Source organism: Quercus robur, chromosome 6 (assembly GCF_932294415.1).
Source record: "Quercus robur chromosome 6, dhQueRobu3.1, whole genome shotgun sequence".
Classification (NCBI taxonomy): Eukaryota; Viridiplantae; Streptophyta; class Magnoliopsida; order Fagales; family Fagaceae; genus Quercus; species Quercus robur.
In genome coordinates, this window is record NC_065539.1 from 33,246,137 (window position 1) to 33,267,885 (window position 21,749).

The window sequence follows — 21,749 nt, forward strand, 5'->3', positions numbered from 1 at the left end:
ACCTTTAAGTCTCTACAATCTTCCGTGTTGTGGCCGTGATCTTTGTGGAATCGGCAATACTTGTTCTTGTCACGGACATTAGGGGATGAGTGCAATGGTCTTGGCCATTTGAGATAATGCTCGTCTTTGATCTGCGTTAAAATTTTGTCAACAGGCATAACCAAAGGAGTAAATCTTACTGTCCAAGGACCTTTATCATCTCTCCTCTTATTCCCGTCATTGTTCCGTCGATCTGGGCGCTTTCTCTTTTGACCCCTACGGTCGTCTTCTTTCTTTGCCTTGCCTCCTGACTTCTCTACATCCTTTATGGCTGCTAAAGCATCCTCAACATTCATGTACTTTTGTGCCTTCAGAAGCATTTCTGCCATTGTTTTTGGTGGATTCTTTGCGAGGGAGGCTACGAGATCTCTGGATCTCAGTCCCGCTTTAAAAGTCGTCAACTGCACCTTGTCATCAGCTTCGTCCACCTCCAGAGTCTCCCAGGTAAAGCGTTTCACATATGACCTCAGAGTTTCCTTCTCTCCCTGCCTAATGGTGAGTAAGTGGTCCGCCGGCCTCTTTGGACGCTGCCCCCCTATGAAATGACGCAAGAAGGCATTGCTCAACTGCTTGAAGTTGTCTACGGACGAAGTCGGCAACTTTGTGAACCATTCCCTTGCAACTCCTTTGAGAGTGGTGGGAAAGGAATGACATAGTATTTCGTCCGGTGGCTGTTGAAGAACTAGAGTCGTCTTGAAGGTATTAAGGTGATCCTGAGGGTCTCTGAGTCCGTCGAACGGCTCAAGTTGAGGTAAGTGAAACTTCGACGGTATAGGGCATTCGAGTACCGCCATGGTGAAAGGCGAATCCGTGGCCCTTACCATTCTATCTACGCTTCGGTCCGTCTTCTCCTTAATGGCGCTCCTCAGTTCGTCCATCTCCTTCCTCATTTCTCGAAGGAGATCTGAATTCTGCCCGTCCAGAGTAGTTAGCCTCTGAGGGGTACCCCTCCTGTGGCTATCCCCTTCTCCCTCCAGGTTATCTTTGGACCGGTTCTCTTCCTGTTGAGCTTGCTGGACCTGTTGGAGTCGTAGCTTCATTTCCTGGTTTTGCTTGGTGAGTTCTTCAATAGTGGCCGCAAGAGCTTGAACTTGCTGGGCCAAGGCTGCAGAATCTGGATTGGGTTCCATCTGAATGTAGAGGGTTGATGGAAACTATGTTCTCAAATATGAATCTGAAAATGTTGTTCCCCACAGACGGCGCCAAACTGATGAAGTGTGAATTCGTCAGTCGAGATGGGCAGATGGAACTGGCCTCCTATCAGCGTGAATGTGTCCTCTATGATGGTCAACGGTGTGGTGCCTACCACAACGCCTCCAATGCCAAAGTTAGAACAAAGAAGCACTTTGTGAAATGAAATGTATAAGTAAGATAACAATAGGTGTTTCTTAGAGTGTGTATATGTGTACCTTCTGTTGACAATGTGAGGGCTTTATATATGTGATTTTGGTTGCTAGCCGTTGTGATGTTAATGCATTTCTTAGTAACGCCTCCTGCCCAATAATGGGGCTTTTAATAGGCTCCCAACGGTCTGCTTGGCTGGTTTCGTAACTGCCCAAGTCACTAGCTGGCTACATTGAATGATTTTCCTGTCCTCGTCAGTGATGAATGGTTTCCTCGTCACTCAGGATGATCTCGTCATGAGTGTTGACTTCGTCTAGGGGACGTAATCTCGTCACTCCCATCACGTGTGAACAATTGGGTGTGGCAAATCTTATTCTTTAATTTGTGAAAACCTGACGTGAGATGTTATTATTGGAGAGTATAAATCATGAGTTATGTACCACAATCGTATTCAACTTAAATTCTTTTTAAAATATGTATCCTAACAAATGAGATTAACCCGCGCCCTTATTGCAACCAAAAAGGAGAGTTCGACGTTGACATAAGTATATGTATTTGTATCTAATACAAAACAAAGGGTTTTTCTTTTTTAATTTTTTTTGGCTTATTTTAATATTGATACATAATTTGTAAATTTATATAATAAAAAAAATTCATAGATAATATAATTATTACTTATTGTTGAGGTTCATTTTGGCTAAAAGAAAAGGTTCAATGGCAAGAAGAAGCCCAACAATATAACAAAGGGGTGAAGAAAGAAGAATTAGCAAAATAAGAAAAACCATTAGACCCGAATAGCAGAAATAATGGTACACAGGCCCACAAAATATTAAAAGAGCCCCAAAGAAAGTAAATGGGCCCAAGGGAGTCCCAAAGAAAGAAGTAGTAAGCCTAACAAAATCGTAAGAAGTAGAAAGTAAGCAAAGATGGGCTGGAGGAGCCCAAAGAAAGGAATTAGTAAATGAGGTTGGTTCAAAGGCCAATAAACCCAAAAGTAAAGGATATGGTAATTGGGTCGAGGAAGTCCAAAAGATTTAGCAAAAGCCCATGGGAATGTAAGAAATAGGAAAGAATGAAATGGGCCAAAAATGCCCCAAGGAATGAAACGGGCTAAGGATGCCCAAAGTCATAGAATAGGCCAAGAAGCCCAAGATGATGTGAGAACTAACCTGGCAGAAATACTGGGTAACGTAAACTAAGGGAAGAAATAATACATGGCAAGCTCAAAGGAAGCCCAGCAAACGAAAGTTAAACAATGTCATGGCAAGAACAATGCAATGGCATGGCAGGAGTACCATTCAGCCCACAAACCAAGGCTGAAAAGAGATAGGGTCCGAATTGAAAGAAGCAAAGGCCCACATCCAAGCAATACCCAGCCCAAAGAAGAAACAAGATGCGAAGAATAAAGACCCAATGACTCACCCATGTCACAAAATGTTAAGCAAGTGGCAAAACACACAGCAATACCAGACAAACCCACAGGTAATAGCAAACACGTAAACACCAGACAAGCAATGGACTCACATGGAAGTAGAGCACGCATAAGACTCAGATACCACCAACTTGTACCCAGCCAATATAGGGTGGGCCACGGGTCAAAGGTAAGAAATGGTGTGGTCTGGCAGTGGGAAGAAAGGAGAAGCCTATTTTAGGGTTCCCGCTCAAACTCTTTTGGGGGAAATGTCCTGATGGGATGACATACCACCCAAAAGAGGTAAGGATAAGCTGGAATCACTAGGTGCATGCTGTAGGAGTTAGTATGAGAGAATACTCAACCCTTATCTGGATTGGAATGCCATGGATAGCAAGAAAATAAAACAAAATTCCATTTGTCTGAGAATGGAACATGGCGCAGTCAGCACAGGGTAGTACTGGTGGCTAAGCAACTAGCAAACTAGTGGGTAGTCTGGAAAGGACACCCACAACAAGCCAAAAGTGGTTGAGGGATAAAACGGTAAATTTAACCATGACAGTCAGTATAAAAAGACCTTAGCTGTGCACAGTAAAACAACAACAAGGAAGAACAACAAGAAACATAGAAAACAAAGAGAGAAATAGAAAGCAAAGAAAAACAGAGAGGAAAAACAAAAAGAAAGAAAATAAGAGAGTAGTGAGGAAACAAGAGTGTGAGGAATGATAGAGCATACACCAATATGTTACTCACTTCTCTCCCTCTCAATAGCCCATTCTCTAGCAAGTTAAGAGTTTGAGATTAAGCCATTTAGGCCCATTTTCCAAAGTAGGCAATTTCTGTGGCAAAATCTCCCTGTGAGGTTACCTACATTGGAAATTAGTTCCCTTCTTGAACTTAAATATGCCAAGGGGCCAAGTTCAACAAACTAACCCCCTTCCTTCTTTTATCATAATTGTTCAAGTACTAACGTTATTTCTTCTATTGCTTATTCATTCCTGCCATACTCATATTATCATTTATTTTTCCTGTTGTAAAATCATTTAAACGTTATCTTTGATCCTTTAGTTAGAATATTTTAACTATCCTGTTGTATTATGTTTCTCTTGCCATAACGTTTTTGTGACAGTATTCCCTGCCGTGGAAACTTGGCCCCTTCCTTCTTTTATCATAATTGTTCAAGTACTAACGTTATTTCTTCTATTGCTTATTCATTCCTGCCATACTCATATTATCATTTATTTTTCCTGTTGTAAAATCATTTAAACGTTATCTTTGATCCTTTAGTTAGAATATTTTAACTATCCTGTTGTATTATGTTTCTCTTGCCATAACGTTTTTGTGACAGTATTCCCTGCCGTGGACACATGACCAAGATCTCTGCCAAGGGTCTTAGCTTGCACACAAGCTGGCTTAAGTTGAGTTTCAGTTAAGCCAGTCCCGACTCTCTTACCTCAGAATCATTGGGTCATAGTACGGCAAGAGCAGTCCAGCCCAGGATATAAAAAAAGGCCCACCACACTTATTAGTCCTTAATCACCCTGAATTTTTGAAAGTACAGAAAGTATAAGAAGAAAATATAATCTAACAATGAATTTATCAAAATTCAAATCTAATATAATATATATAAAAAAAAAAAAAGAATTTATCAAAATTCACATCTAATATAATATAATATAATATATATATATATATATATAAATTGAGTAGCGTATTGCTTTAAAGTTATTCCAACTTTGTGATAGAGACCTTGGAGCAAAGGAAAGGAAAATTCGGTGCAACCGATGGAATTCATGCAGGTATCAATTCAAGCAGGGGCAGAGCCGCGTAGTGGCTTGGGGGGGCCCCGGCCACTGAAAAAAAAAAAAAAAATCCTTAGAGTAGGTAGAAAAAAAAAATTGGGCCCCCCCAATATTGGACAGTCGCCCCCCCTCCCATGCCCAATTCTCAACTATTCTCCCAAGCCCAGCTCAAATATACTCCCAAGCCCAGCTTTAGTTTTAGGTCTTATCACCTTATGTACTCCAAATAAAACAAGCTGGCCTGCTCAAGTCCAAACACTAAAAACAAAACTTCACTCTCTTCATCTCAAAAAATCCACCCACTGACCCACGGAATCCCTTTCTTTACTTCTTATTCTTTTGTTTTGTCTTCTTTGATACACTTTCATTTGCACTGGTACCGTTGCCTACCTCCCAGCCCCCAAAACTCCAGTCCTCTGTACTCACAGTCCAGAAAAGAAAAAAAAAAAAAAAAAAATCTTGACCAATTTTTCTTTCTTCATCAGCTTTAGTTTTGGAACTTGGTGACTACTTGGTGACTGGTGAGTTTTCTGCTCTTTCTTAAGCATTAGACATTCATCTCTTTTTAATGTCTTTTTTTGATTTTCTCAACTATCTACACCTAAATATTCACATGCTCTTTATATTTTCATAGATTTTTAGAGAAATACATGATTAAAGGCATGGGGATATTGTTTGTGATGAGTCTTGAAGGGAAGATCTAAAGTTGGAGGCAGTCAGGCAGAGGCAGTAGGCATTGCCACATGGGTGACCCATCTTTGCACTTTGTGAAGACAAAGTTTCTAAGGTAAAATTGTTTTGATTTATTACCTATTTTTGATTAGTTAGATATCATGTCGCTGTGGATGTGGCTGTGGGTGTTGTTAAATTGTTTGGTTTATGTTGTGTACCAATACTCGTGTGTTTAATTTTTGTTTTTGTTTGAGGGGTTATTAATTAAAGTCGTATTAAAAATGGGTTGTATGTTTAAATTATAGTGGAAATTTTGTTTTTTCTTGAGAATGAATAACATCCATATAACTAAGTAAAAATTTCTAATTAAAATTTTATTTTTTAAACTTCTTTTTAGGTTTATTTTTTAGTCATATTCTTAAAGCTAAAAGAATTATGAGCAAACGAAAAACAATTGATGCATTCTTTAAGAAAAAAGATGTTAGCAATTCAAAAATTAGGACACCTGTGGTTGTAGAAACAAATGTTGATACTTCAATGCCTGATGAACACCCTGACCTCTCCAAATGTTCAAGAATTCAATCTGAAGAGATAGATCGTGATCCAGGATCACGTAAACAAATATGTGAATTCCCTATCAACAAACAAGATGAAATCCGACGAGCTTATCTCAAAGAAGATCCATATCAACCTAAAAATATAGACTATCCATACAACGATGATACTCATCGTCGTCGATTTCAGCCTTCATGGTTCGAATCGGCCTCCCCATGTAAAAATTTCTGGCTACGCCCCTGAATTCAAGGTCAGAACGCACCATGATATAAAATCCACATTATGAGAAAACAAGTTTTTGTTTCATTAAAATTCACTTTAATTACTCCCACCGTGTGTTCATGTCGTTATGATGCTTCCATTTTTGTTATTGCCACATCGTATGAATTGTAAACACCCTCCTCAACACTCAGTAGGCATCCTAGTTTTGCAAAAAGATGAATGGCTTGACTATGTAAATTCTAATTTTTTTTTCCATTTAACTTTATTATTAGAAGAATTTTGTTAGTTGACAAGTTGGGAAAGAAAGTGGAAAACTAGCATCTCGAGTTTTAAAAACTCGAGTTTAATAGCAAATCGAGTTTTAAAAACTCGAGCTCCAGACTTCTGACTCACTAACGTCATGGAACTCGAGTCTCTAAGACTCAAGTTCCAGTGGGTACTAATCCTTCAAGAAGAGGAAGAGATCCACAGAGAAGAAGAAAAAAAAAAAAGAAGAAGAAGACCTAAACAAAACTATTGTTACCTCTCAAATCTTATTCAATTTCATCTCTCTTCCATAGCTTTTTCTTTCAAATCATTCACATCTTTAGGAGTTGTGTGTAATTTGTTCAGATCGTTTGCTCGGTGATGGAGATCATGAACTTTACTGTAAATCGACAATCGGGATGTGCTTGATGGAGACTAGGTTTGTGTGTGCCGTGGGTCTTCTTCTTTGCTGTGGATCTTCTTCTTCTTTCTTTAATTGTTTCTGCTGGGTTTCCTTCTTCCTTCTTTAATTCTTTCTGCTGGGTTTCCTTCTTCCTTCTTTCTTTCTTCTGAGTTTTCTTCTTTTTCTGGGTTTGTAGTTCTTCGTCTTGTGTATTTTGAAATCAAGTGTAAAAAACTTGAGATCTATGTGGCATAAATGTATCCAACTCAGCAAGTAGGAAGCAAGTTTTAAAAACTCAAGTTCCTTATGGAACTCGAGTTTCTAAAACTCGAGATGCTAGTTTCCAAATACCTTTCATACCCGTGCTAACTTACTATATTTTATACCCTCACTATGCTAGTCCGCAAATATCCCTATGTAAATTACCTGTGGGCCCACCTAGCTTGTCCTTTTGTACATGGAGATGGAGCCTGCAAAATAATTTATGTTCACACCATTACTTCACGACTTTATAGAATTTTCTATTATAAAAAATAAAAAAGACTTTAGAAAATATCTACTTCTACTTATTTATATAGAGAGAGAGATTGATTTAAAGAAAAAATACAAGAAGAAGTTTGTTGGAAAATCCCTAATTTCTTCTAGCTAGCATACATAGGAAGAAACATATTGTAAGACTGTCACGTCATACCCATATATAAAATATTCCAATGAAACAAACATTTCAACCAAAGCACGACCAATTCAAATTCCTAATTAATAAAGTCACCATATCCATACGTTCAAAAATAAATCATAGAAATTGACAATTTGACATTCATTAATTAGTAAGCAAGAAACTTAATTAATTAGTACCGTTGTTGCTATAAATTGACATTTAGGCTCTGGTGGTAGATGTCCAAACTTGGTATCCTATTTACAAATTACATAATTAATTATAATGGAAGAAGTCAAGCTCCTTGGATTTTGGCCAAGCTTTTTTGGCTATAGAGTGATATGGGCTTTGAAGCTGAAGGGTGTGAAATATGAGTACATAGAAGAGGATTTGAGCAACAAGAGTGATATGCTACTTCAGTACAACCCAGTTCACAAGAAGGTTCCGGTTCTTGTTCATGGTGGCAAACCTATGGTTGAGTCCCCTATCATCCTTGAATACATCGAAGAAACTTGGCCTCACAACCCTTTGCTGCCAAAGGATCCTTACGAAAGGGCATTAGCTCGGTTTTGGATTAAATTTGAAGCCGATAAGGTAATTTTGACTCGGACAAATTAATATCCAATGATGCATTTTGCATCTTTGTTAATTGAGACTACTTAAGAAAACACCTGCCCATGAAATCCATGTTTAATTTGCTTGTAGTGTACTTGAGTTAGTCCCATTAATCTAATCATTCAGCACTATATTATAGTAACATTTTTAAACTAGTCATGAATAGTTGTTAAGGTCAACTTGAAGAGACATTTTTGAAATTTTCAGGTTTCTGAAAAACTTTACTGATGTTCAACAAATCTTTATTATTTCACTTGAAATTGAGTGTTCATTTTATAATCAAGATTTTTTTTTTTTTGGATTTTACCATATATATATATATATATATATAAATATAATGGCACATCATTTAAAATTTTAATGACGTAGTATTGGATATACTTTTATATTTGTAATATTTAATGTAGACTATGAAATTGATCGATTTCGTATATAAAATATTTTAATACATATAAGTTGTCAAATTTAATTAATCAATTTTCTATTACTTGATTTCTGAATTACTTCTAGTTATAATTCCTTTTCTTGATTTTGTCAGAAGCCTCATATCTCAAACTTTTAATTATGTTCTAGGGAAAGGATAGCAAGTAAAGAAATTAGTTCATACTCTAACATAACTAAAATCACACAGTCACTCTTTTCCTTTTATGATAATCGCACAGTTTCTCTTTATCATAAAGGGAGTTATATTCTTTCCATTCTAATAGCTTATCTTTCTGAATCATCTATAGAATCCTATTTTCGCTGCATTTTTCCGATCTACAAAAGAGGAGCTTGATGATCAGAATGCAATAAAAGAAATCGCGGAATATCTGAAAATCTTGGAAGAGCAAGCTCTAGGGGACAAAAAGTATTTTGGTGGAGACAATATAGGATTAGTAGACATAACATATGGATGGCTGTGTCACTGGTTTAAGAGCATGGAAGAAATGAGAGGGGTTAAACTGCTAGAACAAAGTACTGTGCCTCGCTTGCATGCATGGGCTGAGAATTTCAAGCAACTTCCTATAATCAAAGAAAACCTACCTGACTATACACAGTTGTTGGCACATGGTAAATCCTTCAGGGAGAAATTGTCTGCCTCTGATCTACCCAGTAATTAATGCCCGCTAGCGGCTTGCATAAATCTTATATATCCTATCAGACTCTACTATGTTTCATTTGAAATGAAGAAAATTCCTTTATCGATTAGAACATTTTGTTTCTAGTATTTGACAAAGTATAAGGTGTTATGTTATTTAAATATTAAATAAAATTTCGCTAGATGCATTTTTAAATTTGTAACATATAATATAAATTATGAAATTTATCTATTTCTTGCTAATACTCTATCTGACGTATGTTTATACATTGTCCATGGTTGTGCATATTATGGAGAACATTTGTGCTTTAATTAATGGGAGTGGCAATATTAGAGGAGAATAATAATAATAAGGATCGATGTAACGAATATTACGCTGATTTTGGTAGATTTTGTTTACCTATCCACATAACTGTTTCATTTCTTTCTTTCTTTTTCTGTTTTTTGAAACCGCTTCATTTCTGGTGTAAACTGAACTTAAAATGAGATCAAATCAATTTTACGATGGATTTACCTTAAAATTTCTAGAAGATGCTAATCTTGCATTTGAATAACAAATTACTAGCTGAAATGCTAAAATCTTAGAAAATATATAAAAACCTAGCTAGCCTTCGGTAACCAAAGGTCCAAAAGAAGGGCTCACATTCCACAGTTTGTCATAACATGTCACTAAAACTTGTAATTTGTTTTTTTTTCTTTGTTCTTTGGAAAGAGCCAATAAAACTCGTTAGTTAAGTGTTGAAGTTTGTTCTTTAACAACGTACAACCCAAAAATGGCCATAACAAAAGTTGTGGTTGGAACAAAAAAACAAGTAGTAATTAACGAGTTTATCTAAATTTAAGAAATTACACGTACTTGTGAGGGTGTGATCTTTTATCTATGGATATAATTTGTAAAGAAGTTGATCAGGATGTAAGCATGATAACAACCACAGAGATCAGAGTGAGGGCAAGATTTCTATATAAATCCCATGCCCATCAGCCAAAAAGAAAATAAGCTTTCCAAGAGTTGGTCAAAATGTCTAGATATTGGATTGAGCTCCTTGTCATTGCTAGTTTAGCTTGCCTATACACATGCTCATCAGGAGTAGAGATTTCATATGATTCAAATGCCATCATTATCAATGGAGAGAGGCGAGTGATATTGTCGGGTTCAATCCATTATCCACGCAGCACCGTGGAGATGTGGCCAGATCTTATTCAAAAGGCAAAGGATGGTGGGCTTGATGCAATAGAAACATACGTCTTCTGGGATCGCCATGAGCCTCAACGCCGCAAGTATGATTTCTCAGGAAATCTAGACTTCATTAAGTTCTTCAAGTTGGTTCAAGAAGCTGGACTCTACGTCGTTCTACGCATTGGTCCTTATGTATGTGCAGAATGGAACTATGGAGGTTTCCCTATGTGGTTACACAATTTGCAGGGTGTTCAGCTAAGGACAGATAATGAGGTGTACAAGAATGAAATGCAAACATTCACAACCAAGATAGTGAATATGTGCAAACAAGCAAACTTGTTTGCTCCACAAGGGGGTCCAATAATCATTACGCAGATTGAAAACGAGTATGGCAACATCATGGGACCTTATGGAGAAGCTGGAAAATCCTACATCCAATGGTGTGCTCAAATGGCCACATCGCTCAATGTTAGTGTCCCTTGGATTATGTGCCAACAACCAGACGCTCCACAATCCATGATAAATACTTGCAATGGTTTTTATTGTCATAAATTTACACCAAACAATCCTAAAAGTCCGAAAATGTTCACTGAAAATTGGACTGGATGGTTCGGGAATTGGGGTGGCAAAGATCCCTTCAGAACTGCTGAAGATTTGGCATTCTCAGTTGCCCGATTTTTCCAACTTGGTGGAGTTTTCAACAACTATTATATGTACCATGGAGGAACCAACTTCGGACGCACAGCTGGAGGACCATACATCACAACTTCTTATGACTACAATGCTCCACTTAATGAATATGGAGATTTCAATCAGCCTAAATGGGGGCATCTCAAGGATCTCCATGCTGCCATCAAACTAGGAGAAAAGATACTCACTACTGGCAATAGGACTGACAAACAATATGGCGACGGGGTTTATTTGTCTACATACACTAACGCTAACAATGGAAGCAGATTCTGTTTCTTGAGCAATTCAGACACTTCAAAAGATGCCAACGTTGACTTACAACAAGATGGTAAGTACTTTGTGCCTGCTTGGTCTGTCAGCATTCTTGAAAATTGTAACAAGGAAGTCTACAACACTGCAAAGGTTAATGCTCAGACATCCATTTATATTAAGAAACAGGCTAGTAATAGTGGTGGTGAACCACTTTCTTGGATGTGGGCACCAGAGGCCATGAAAGACACTCTACTAGGAAAAGGTAAATTCAAAGCATCTCTACTCCTTGAACAAAAGCAAACTACAGTTGATTCCAGTGACTACTTGTGGTACATGACTAGAGTTGACATGAATGATCCATCATCTTCTTTTAAGAATGTGACTTTGCGCGTAAACACCCGAGGTCATGTTCTTCATGCTTTTGTTAACCGGAAATTCGTTGGTTCTCAATGGGGCACTAATGGCAAATACAATTTTGTGTTTGAGAAACCTGTATCTCTAAAGCAAGGGGCTAACACCATAACTTTACTCAGTGCCACAGTTGGATTGCAAAATTATGGTTCTTTTTTTGATACAGTGCCTGTTGGAATAGTGGGGGGTCCTGTAGAATTGATTGGAGGCAGTACTACCTGGAATATATCATCGAACCAATGGAGTTACAAGGTAGGATTGGTTGGTGAGGCCAAACAAATGTATAATCCAAATAAAGCCCATCAGAAGAGGTGGAGAACCTCACAGAATGTTCCCGTAGGGAAACAACTGACATGGTATAAAACCACTTTCAAAACCCCTTCTGGTACAGACCCTGTGGTTGTGGACTTGCAAGGTATGGGCAAAGGGCATGCTTGGGTGAATGGGAACAGCATTGGGCGCTTTTGGCCTTCATTCCTTGCTGATGCCAATGGATGCAATGATTCATGTGATTATCGTGGAGAGTACAAATCTGATAAATGTGTGTCAAACTGTGGCAATCCATCCCAAAGGTGGTACCATGTTCCCAGATCATTCCTCAATAATGACAAAAACACTTTGATTTTGTTTGAAGAAATAGGTGGAAATCCTCAACAAGTGTCTTTCCAAACTGTCACAGTTGGAACTGTGTGCGGAAATGCATATGAGGGTCACACATTAGAACTATCATGCCAAGGTGGGCAAACCATCTCAGAAATCAAATATGCAAGCTATGGAGACCCTCAAGGAAAGTGTGGTTCATTCAAGAAAGGTTCTTGGGAGGCTAGCAACAGTTTCTCTGTTGTGGAAACGGCATGCATTGGGAGGGAGAGTTGTTCCATCCCTGTGTCAGCTGCAACATTTCAGATAACAAACCTTGGCACTGGCAATGGAAGACTAGCAGTGCAAGCAATCTGCTAAGTTAATTAACTTCACCTCTTTGTTGTATTTCTGAAATTATTAAAAAATATATATTGCATTGTTAAAAAATCTCTCCATTTTTATATATGATATTTCTCATATTCTACATCCGCACGTGACAATGGATCGATGTCAATAGGACAAGATAGGATCAGATCAAGTAGCCCCATCCCTCACACCGTCTCTTTTTTTAGACTAGAGCAACGAAAGTTGATGTTGGACTTGGAGTAAGCGAGTTAGAGGTATTTTGCTATCCCAAATGAAGTGACTTTGATATTGACAGGTAGAGAGAAAAAGAGAAATAAGACTGCTACAAAGGAGAGAAAACAAGTGTTTTGGAATTAGTAATAGAATAGGTAAGAAAAATAATAAATTATGACTAGTTCTTGTGTCATAACTCTGTGCACAACTCGGCCACGTGGCGAGTTATGGTTGGTGGAGGGGTGATGGTCACCCCTCCACCATCACCCCTCCACCAACCGTAACTCGCCACGTGGCCGAGTTGTGCACAAAAGTTGTGCACAGAGTTGTGGCACTAGAATTTTCCATAAATTATAAATGAGTTAGGTATAAAAATAGAGAAAATAATATATATATATATATATACATATATAATAAGAATAATAATTGAAATAGATATATACGGATCATGTGTCCTTATATATATTCTTCTCCAGTATCGAAATCATTTCCTAAGGATGGCTAAATGGGTTTTCTTTGCCTCAAAGAGAGTATCAAGCACCCATAAGCAATGACATTCAATTTTATTTGTGTTCAATCATATTCAATTTTATCGTCACCAAGTCATGTTCTGAGTTGATTTATGCTGGTACCACGGAGTTTGTATGCAATGTTATGAGTTGAATCATGTTGAAAGGTGATTCATGATGGTGCCATGGGGTTTTTCAACATAAGTAGTTATCAGGACTAGATTACCATGTATGGTGATTGACAACGATTCAGTGAGGCTATATTTTATTTTATTTTTCTTCATATTCTGTCTTGATTTGTTGCTATTTGTAATGTGCATAGGTGTTTTGATATGCGAGTTTTACATAATTTTAGTATGGCCAAACAATTATTTTTGTATGGTTTTGAGAATTTCAAACTAACAACGAAAACTAACTCATTTTTCCCCAAAAACATTTTCAACCGAAACGAAGTGTTTACTGTTGAAAGTTGAGACAAATGAAGCTCCTTAAGTTAGCAGACATCCGCCTAATACATAAAAACCTTATCATAAGGAGAAAAAAAAAAGGTATATGTAAACACCTAACCATGATAAAAATGCTCATGTACAGTGATGTACTTATACTGAAACAAAAACTACTGTACTCCTGCATATCTTTCTCGTCAAGCAGGAAATTTCAACCGCAAAATTTTAGTAGTCAAACTCACAAGAAGGCAACCATTAACAGAGGGGATTAACAGATAGGACCTTTGTATCTGTAAGAAGCCTTGTATGGTGTCAAATTCACATTTGAAATCCCAATTAATCCTATAAGAAAAAGGAGTACTTCCATATCTGCACAACTTGCATTGAACTGTTCACATTCTTCACATGGTGATTAATAAATACCTTCATCTGCAATGTTTAGAAACCATTAGTATTGCTCTGGTACTCCACAGATTAATTAGTCCATTTATTTCACACAGGTAACAACTCCAAGGTATAAGTCAAAAGTAACAAAGGAGTTAAGTGCCGGTAAAGGTGCCTACCTTCACCACCGTCATCAACTTCGTTATAATCATCTTCATCATCATCAAAATAATCATTCTGCAAGGTGGCAAATTGTATAAAAAAACATATGGCAAATATATATATATATATATATATATCCATGCCCCAAACATTGAACCTGTTAATGTCAGGTATAAACAATAATATCCCACTGACTGAATTTAAAAAAGCTACAACTAAACATAATGTGAGACTACTGATGAATGAGAACCGGAAATAGAATTGATACCCAAGAGACAGAAGTTTACACATCTGCTGCCTCAAAAGAAGCCATAAGTCTTTCTTTCATCTCATCCAGTAAATAACAAATCCAATATCAAAACAAATTTCTTTCAATACTTGGATGACATCCTACAGCCAGCTGATATCATAAGAATGATGTTTTATATAGTACTTTTGACTAAAAATGGCAACTACCACAAATTTTTGAAATGTTGAAGCAATAGGATACAGCTTTTTTGGTAGGTCAGTGTTCCGTCTGACCACAGAATCCAACTTAACAATTTCATATGCTGATAAGGGAACCTAATTCGCCATATATAAACAACAGTAGAAGAGAAGAGAATGCCTCATCATGGATAGATAAGCCGTGGACTTATTTGCACCAAGATATGCATTCTCTGCATGAAATTTAAACGAGTGTTATCCTTGATACTTGCCTATTTTAAAGATCATGCTCCAGAGGTTCCAAGAGAATTAACAAGAATGGACCCCATTCTATGCATAGATTCAATGGTAGGTGATGTTTAATATCATGCGTAACATCATATACCACATTTTGTTAACAACTTACGTGAACCCAATATTATTGATTAAGTTTCTACGAATGCATCTGGGCGTTCATGTTTAAGAATGGATTTACCCATATAGCATTATTATGACAGGCCACCACATCATCAACAAAACCAATGTGGGTCTCGAGGTCAAAGATTATTGAACATCAAAGTAACACAAAACAATACAAACACACCGTTAGTATATGTTCTTTACAAACCTGATAATAATCATCATCACTAGGTTCTTCCTCAGCATCTTCTCCCTCTTCTTCATCTTCATCCTCGTCTTCACCTTCTTTCTTTTCCTTTTCACCTTTATCCTCTTGGCCCTACAGATTTGAATGAGTCAACAACATTGGACTCTAAAGGAGATCTAAGGCAAACAGCCTATGACAACTAATGACTGTATACATAAAATACTAGTATGTTCAACATTAAATTCTAAAATTATAGCCACTTGCAAAGAACATAAGCTTGGTTCGAATGTCTTCCTATTAGAAAATATTTTATTTTCACTAATCCAAAAATATATATATATATATATATACATATATATATAAGGCTTGATTCAGATGTGCTCTTATCAAAAGTATGGCTAAACTGATCTTTAAACAAATATTGTAGGCAGAAGAGTTGCAAAAGCTGAGTCTTTTACCTGAAACCTTTGTTCAAGCTTCTCTAAAAAATCTAGCTTCTGCAGATCTGACATAGAAACATTTCATTCAGTTTAACATACTATCCAAAGACTTTGTTGTAAGACAGAATCATCTAAAAGAAACAGTAGATGGTGATGATGCTCTCCAAATAACAAATAGTTTTTTAAGAGTTGGTGCATTTAGACATTCATGTTAACAAGTTGAGACTAGCAGAACTATCATGCATGTTTAATTAAAAATAAGATATATAGGATTTTGGTTTTCATATGACAGATGATGGTTTGCTCTTTGTCATTTCCACTTTTAGAGTGGGGATTTTCTTCAGTTGTTCAGCACATTCTACTCTCTACTTGAGAGCCTTGCAATAGGTCTTGGCGTCAAGATTTAGTGGTGTTCAGATTACCTCCTTAGTACAAGACCAAAAAGAGAGTTTTGCGTTCCAAGTGAGATATCCAACATAAAAGGAACGAAGGGAAGAATTGATAAGGAATCCATGAAAAATAAATAAAATCATGAATAAAAATGCATGACAAGAATTCTCAAACTCAAGATTTTAGAAGCTGTATAATCAATGAGTGCCACAAGTGAGTAGAACCCAGGAAAGAAGGAAACCCATCAGTAGCCTAAAGTAGAAAACTTCTGCCCTGAGAGAAGGCGGCCTGTCTCGAGGAACATGACCCCAAGTTGGGAAAGAGGGGGGAGGAATTAATCTTCTCCATAACAAAAATCTCAAACACCCCCCCCCCCCCCCCCCCCCCCCCCCCCAACCCCCACAAGAGTAATGTAAAGGAGATTGGTGAAAATATTAAAAAAAGAACAAAGAAGACCAGTGAAACTTTATTTTAAAACTCCTATCTCAGATAAATAAGTATAAGACAAGAAGTCTCAAATTTTATGTCCAACATAAAAGGAACGAAGGGAAGAATTGATGAGGAATCCATGAAAAATAAATAAAATCACGAATAAAAATGCATGACAAGAATTCTCAAACTCAAGATTTTAGAAGCTGTATAATCAATGAGTGCCACAAGTGAGTAGAACCCAGGAAAGAAGGAAACCCATCAGTAGACTAAAGTAGAAGACTTCTGCCCAGAGAGAAGGCGGCCTGTCTCGAGGAACATGACCCCAAGTTGGGAAAGAGGGGGGAGGAATTAATCTTCTCCATAACAAAAATCTCAAACCCCCCCCCCCCCCCCCCAACAACCCCCACAAGAGTAATGTAAAGGAGATTGGTGAAATATTAAAAAAAGAACAAAGAAGACCAGTGAAACTTTATTTTAAAACTCCCATCTCAGATAAATAAGTATAAGACAAAAAGTCTCAAATTTTAGTCCATCTCACAGGCATGCTTCCAAAGTATACACACCTATTAATTATCTGCACTACCCCTATAACAGTATGACATCCAAAAAATAATAATAATTTAATTGGCCTTGCTCAAAGGATAGCCATATTATAACCAAACACGTCCTAAGTTTTGAATTCAACCCCAAATGGCCCCAAAACTGGAATTACTAAAAAGACCCGAGAATATGAAATTTCAGATTTTTAAATCCTTGAATAACAGAACCTATTTTGTTCAACCAATTAAGTAATTCAATATCAACTGGCACCCAAGTTAGAAACCAATGATTTCTAGTAGGGGGAGCACTTAGGCCCTTGTCCCTTTTTCCTTTTTCTGCAAAGAACACTTTTAAGGGGCTGATCTTCATCAATGACAAACCAACATTGGGCAAATGAGAAATGCAAAATGTGCACAAATCAGAAAGAAATACACCCCAAAACATATTAAAGCAAATTAACAGAGAGAAGGCATTCCATCTCATCAAACCTGACTCGGGATTCCATCGAACCTTTTTCCTGCTTGGCTGCTGCCCTTTCCAACCTGAAATTTTCATTTGTGTTACTGGAATGGTCTCTTAAGACATCATGAAATGCAGAAGGAATATCAACAAGGCAAAGTAAAATATAGTCTTAGAAGACCACAACCCATTTTCAATAAGTTGCTCAGATTACGCACCTCCAATTAGTTCTTGAGGAAATCTTTTAACCACCAAAATTTGCGAAAGAGAATCACGTGTCACTGTGGTCCTTGGTTTTGTCCTGTCAGAGTATCTTTCTATATCCGTACTTTGGCTCTCTGACACCAGAAATTCAAGAAGTGGAAATATTAAAGTGATGTAATCTAGTAGGGATCTAAAGGCAACTATAAATTTTGACAGACGAAATCCTTTCGCGTTTATTATTAAGGTAAATAAGAATTGAGTACAAACATAGAGTAATGCATTTTGGTCTCAAAAGTGAAATATGCATGATAAGAAAACATCTCCTCCTACTATGCTCGGAATTCAGTGTAGCTGCTTCAAAAGAATCCTGGATTCAGATTAAAATTCAACTACAATCATATCTTGGTTACAGCAAAGAAGCCAACTCGATCCTGCTCACAGCTCTACTCTCCATGTAGATTACACAAGAAAGTTACATAATTAGTTGGCTGGTTTTCATATTGTTCACAGCTCTCAACTCTTGCATAAATCTAATGCGATCCAGCATGAAACAATGAAAGCCAACCAAGTACCTTCAATGTTAAAATTTTTATAAAAAAAAATCTCTAAACCCAACAAAATATTACATGTTTGAATCTTTGAAAGAAAAAATCGAATTCCATTCATCTTGGATCTTTGGATAGGTCAGCTCCATCCATCTTGAAGAGGGTCGTTATGTACATTTTATAAAAATGCACTTTTCTAGTGTCACTACAACTACAAGACAAACCTGAAGATTGTAAAACCAATTTGACCAGTATAAAATTTTTCTTTTATTGGCAAGTTACACACGCACCCAATGAGTCTTGAACTCACGACCTTACCCTCCACCTAAAACTTACAAGGAGCAGAGGTGCTAGTTGAGCTAGAGCTCATTGGAAATTCGACCAGTATAATTTTTCTCAATAGCACATATCAAAGACTCCTTGAAACTTCAGATACAGCCTTTGTGAAGTATTGATTATAAGAATATATAATAGTATATATATATATATATATATGCATGTGTGCGCGCATGCGCGTAAGAAAAGCTTGTTACACAAATTTTCAAGTGAATAATGCCTTCTTTCTTTATCGATAAATTTAGGATCATAGTTGACTAATTTATCTATATCACCATTACAGACATTTTACTAATTTTTTTTTGGACAAAAAAGTGAGTCTCCCAATCATCTCTGTATCTTATGTTTCAAATGTTTCCATGTCCAAATGTTGATATACTTCAGAGATCTTCACTCACTCATAGTGTCAATACGAATGTGATATCTATTTGAATCCCTTTTCAAGATATCAAAAAACATATTCTCGACTAAATTGAAATAATTTTTGTTGATAAATATATATTAAGTAGTATCGAAAGCGAAAACAACAAGGGTAGAGCCCAAGAACAAGTAAATTGAAAGATTTCCATAAAGCAAAGCATAAGGAGGAAAGAATTAAAAACAATGCTTGCTTGCTTGCTTACTTTTGGGAACAGTCTCCTCAAGAAAATAAGCAGAGCTTTTCCAAAAAATTTGCAAGCGCATGCCGGTAGAAACTAAAGTTTCTTCTCTGGTCAAACCTTTTCCTTTTTGATCAGTTTCTCCTTTTTTTTTATCAGATTCTTCTTTGATCACACTTCCGATACAAGGTAATTCAATATCCTGCAATTTCATAGAGAAAACTTTAGTTGGAAAAGACAGAAACAAAATCAAATTCATTGACAAGTTGGCATAGATAGATAGTCTAAAAAATCATAATAGAAGCAATCAATCATATTCATTTGAACTTACAGGAAAGAGTTCAAAGGGCTCTTGCTTGGCATATTTAAAACCGCCGCCACCACCTCCATATCCACGTCCACGCCCTCGCCCTCTGAATGCCATCTACCGTCAACCCCCAACCCCCAAAACTCGGGTTCAAATATCCTCTATTATATTATATCATGCGACCTTTGAAAGTGAAAACCCTGCTAAGAACCAAACCTCATAGGAAAAAAGCAGGAAGAGGAAGATTGAAACACGAACGCATAAATTCAAATTGAGGATTTCTTTCTTTATTTAAGGGTCAAAGAGAGTATATCGGAAAATTAAAAACGAGCAAGTTTACCGGGACTGCCGGTGAGATGCTTCAGATATGCAGGTGAGGTGACTGAAGAGAGCGGCAAATGAATAGAGAGAGAGTTTTTCTTTTCCTTTTCTACTCTTTTTTTTTTTTTTTAATATTATTTTTATATTTTAAATATGGACAAAACTTAGATTCATCGCTTGGGATCTGTTCATTAAGTTCCGTCTCTTTAAAATTTAGGGGACTCTTTGTTCGTTGGTGTCATTGCCGTAGGTTTACTCGGACTTAGTGGGTTCCCACTAACACTCACTTCACAAACCAAAGCATCGTCATTTTCTTAGGGTGTGTTTGTTTTGGATGAAAATTATTTTTGGAAATTGATTTCCATTGACCGAAAAAAAAAGGCTTTAACTACGGAAATGAATTTTCATTCCTATTTTCACTTCAAATGAATTCCAGAGAGAGAGAGAGAGAGAGCGAGCGCGTAAGAGGGAGAAGCACGCATGCACCAGCGCTGTTCGCATGCACCAGTCCGCACCGTTCGCAAGCACCAGCGTCGTCGATCGCGATCGACGCTTCGCGAGATCGCACCGTCGATCGCGATCTCGCCTTCGCGCCGATCGCGATCAGTGCGGTGCTTCGTGAGATCGCGATCGACGCTTCACGAGATCGCGCCGTCGATCGCGATCTTGCGGTGCTTCGCGAGATCGCAATCTCGGATTGCGATCGACGGCGCGGTCATCGGACTGGAGCTCGCAAAGCACCGCGCCGCCAAACCCAGTCGAGCGTCGAGCGTCGATCTGGGTTTTGTCCGTGTTTTTCTGGGATTGTATTTTCCTTCTTCTTTTCCAAACACTAGAAAATATTTTTCGGAAAATTTTTTGAAATGCAACCAAACACATGAAAACATTTTCCTTTCCGGAAAATGGAATATTTTCCGAAAATGCTTTTACACGAACCAAACACAACCTAATTGCTTGATAGATTGTGACTCAAGATGATCCTCGACTCTCGAGTTCAACTCAACCTATACATGAAACCCACAACCCAAACTTCTAGTATCTCACTATGTACAATCATTAACCATTTTCAAAATCGCTAAGAATACAAAATAAACTTGGGCAAGAACTTGGAGTGCGACGTGGCTCTAAGTCCAATGCACAATTTGGAGGACGAGTGCTTCTCAACCTTAACCAAACCATGACCACCATTAGCCACAACTCACACTTGTAGCCTCAACCATTAATCTCATGGACTTTTTTGCCCAGAGAGGGAGGGAGGGAGGGAGTGTGTGTGTGTGAGAGAGAGAGAGAGAGAGAGAGAGAGAGAGAGAGAGAGAGAGAGAGAGAGAGAGAGAGAGAGAGAGAGAGAGAGAGAGAAGGATTAGGTCACACTCTTGAGGACTGTTCATGTCTTTTGCCATCACTTCTCTTTTCCCTCTAGCATTGAAAGTCCCTTAAGTTGTGTTCTTTTGCATTTTCTTTCTCTCATAGGCATATTGGTGATTTTTTTTTCTTTCTAACATTCAATTTACTGTCCTCATTTTATTAAATAAAAGAAAAGGACAATATAATCCTCTCTCTCTTTCTCTCTTAGGGATGACAATTTTGCCCTGCCCCTCCCCGCTTCGTCCCACGCGAGTTTTCCCACACCACGAGGCGAGCGGGGATGAGTTTAGACTTTTTAGACCCAACCTGCCCCGTCGTCCCCCCCCCCCCCACCCTGCGTTGATAATGGTTAAATTGTAAACTTTTCATACCTTTAAACCTACTATTTAAACAAATATATTATCAACTTATTTTATTCTACCTAACAAGACTTTCTGCCTCTTTTTTTTTTTTTTTTTGTCTCTAGAAAGGTTGGAAATAAGGTACCAATTTTAACATTTTCTTTTGTCTTTATTATAAACTAGTAAGGGTATTTTTGGTAACAAAGTCAGGACCTGTATAC

General features: G+C 37.5%; 3 protein-coding genes across 4 annotated transcripts; 2 read left to right on the top strand and 1 right to left on the bottom strand.

The window, feature by feature from the left end:
• The first annotated feature begins 306 nt into the window (after window positions 1–306).
• On the top strand, window positions 307–12,535 carry LOC126688492 (beta-galactosidase 7-like). Its single transcript, XM_050383195.1, has 2 exons — window positions 307–376; window positions 10,131–12,535. The coding sequence occupies exons 1-2, from the start codon at window positions 307–309 to the stop codon at window positions 12,533–12,535; spliced, it is 2,475 nt and encodes an 824-aa protein (XP_050239152.1).
• LOC126688493 (probable glutathione S-transferase) lies at window positions 7,212–9,184 on the top strand. Its single transcript, XM_050383196.1, has 2 exons — window positions 7,212–7,943; window positions 8,696–9,184. Exons 1-2 carry the CDS (start codon window positions 7,635–7,637, stop codon window positions 9,065–9,067), a joined length of 681 nt encoding a protein of 226 aa, XP_050239153.1. The 5' UTR covers window positions 7,212–7,634; the 3' UTR covers window positions 9,068–9,184.
• A 1,109-nt stretch (window positions 12,536–13,644) lies between the features above and the next one.
• Window positions 13,645–19,994, bottom strand: LOC126688495 (uncharacterized). 2 transcript variants are annotated; one of them, XM_050383199.1, is made up of 9 exons: window positions 19,842–19,994; window positions 19,526–19,701; window positions 19,219–19,396; window positions 17,729–17,848; window positions 17,540–17,593; window positions 15,708–15,754; window positions 15,271–15,381; window positions 14,255–14,312; window positions 13,645–14,120 (listed from the first exon to the last, which is right to left on the bottom strand). In XM_050383199.1, the coding sequence occupies exons 2-9, from the start codon at window positions 19,616–19,618 to the stop codon at window positions 14,104–14,106; spliced, it is 678 nt and encodes a 225-aa protein (XP_050239156.1). In that variant the 5' UTR covers window positions 19,619–19,701; window positions 19,842–19,994; the 3' UTR covers window positions 13,645–14,103. The 2 variants fall into 2 exon arrangements, with proteins under 2 accessions (XP_050239156.1, XP_050239157.1); XM_050383200.1 differs by having other exon boundaries at window positions 19,526–19,704; window positions 19,842–19,934.
• Between the last annotated feature and the right edge of the window lie 1,755 nt (window positions 19,995–21,749).

Excerpts from the sequence above, each read along its gene's own strand:
- LOC126688493 (XM_050383196.1), top strand. The coding sequence starts at position 7,635 with ATGGAAGAAGTCAAGCTCCTTGGATTTTGGCCAAGCTTTTTTGGCTAT. Across the intron at positions 7,944-8,695 it reads TTAAATTTGAAGCCGATAAG|AATCCTATTTTCGCTGCATT; the intron begins GTAATTTTGACT and ends AATCATCTATAG.
- LOC126688492 (XM_050383195.1), top strand. The coding sequence starts at position 307 with ATGGCTGCTAAAGCATCCTCAACATTCATGTACTTTTGTGCCTTCAGA. Across the intron at positions 377-10,130 it reads CATTTCTGCCATTGTTTTTG|GAGTAGAGATTTCATATGAT; the intron begins GTGGATTCTTTG and ends CATGCTCATCAG.
- LOC126688495 (XM_050383199.1), bottom strand. The coding sequence starts at position 19,618 with ATGGCATTCAGAGGGCGAGGGCGTGGACGTGGATATGGAGGTGGTGGC. Across the intron at positions 15,382-15,707 it reads AGCTTGAACAAAGGTTTCAG|GGCCAAGAGGATAAAGGTGA; the intron begins GTAAAAGACTCA and ends TCAAATCTGTAG. Across the intron at positions 14,313-15,270 it reads GTGATGATGATTATTATCAG|AATGATTATTTTGATGATGA; the intron begins GTTTGTAAAGAA and ends GCCACCTTGCAG.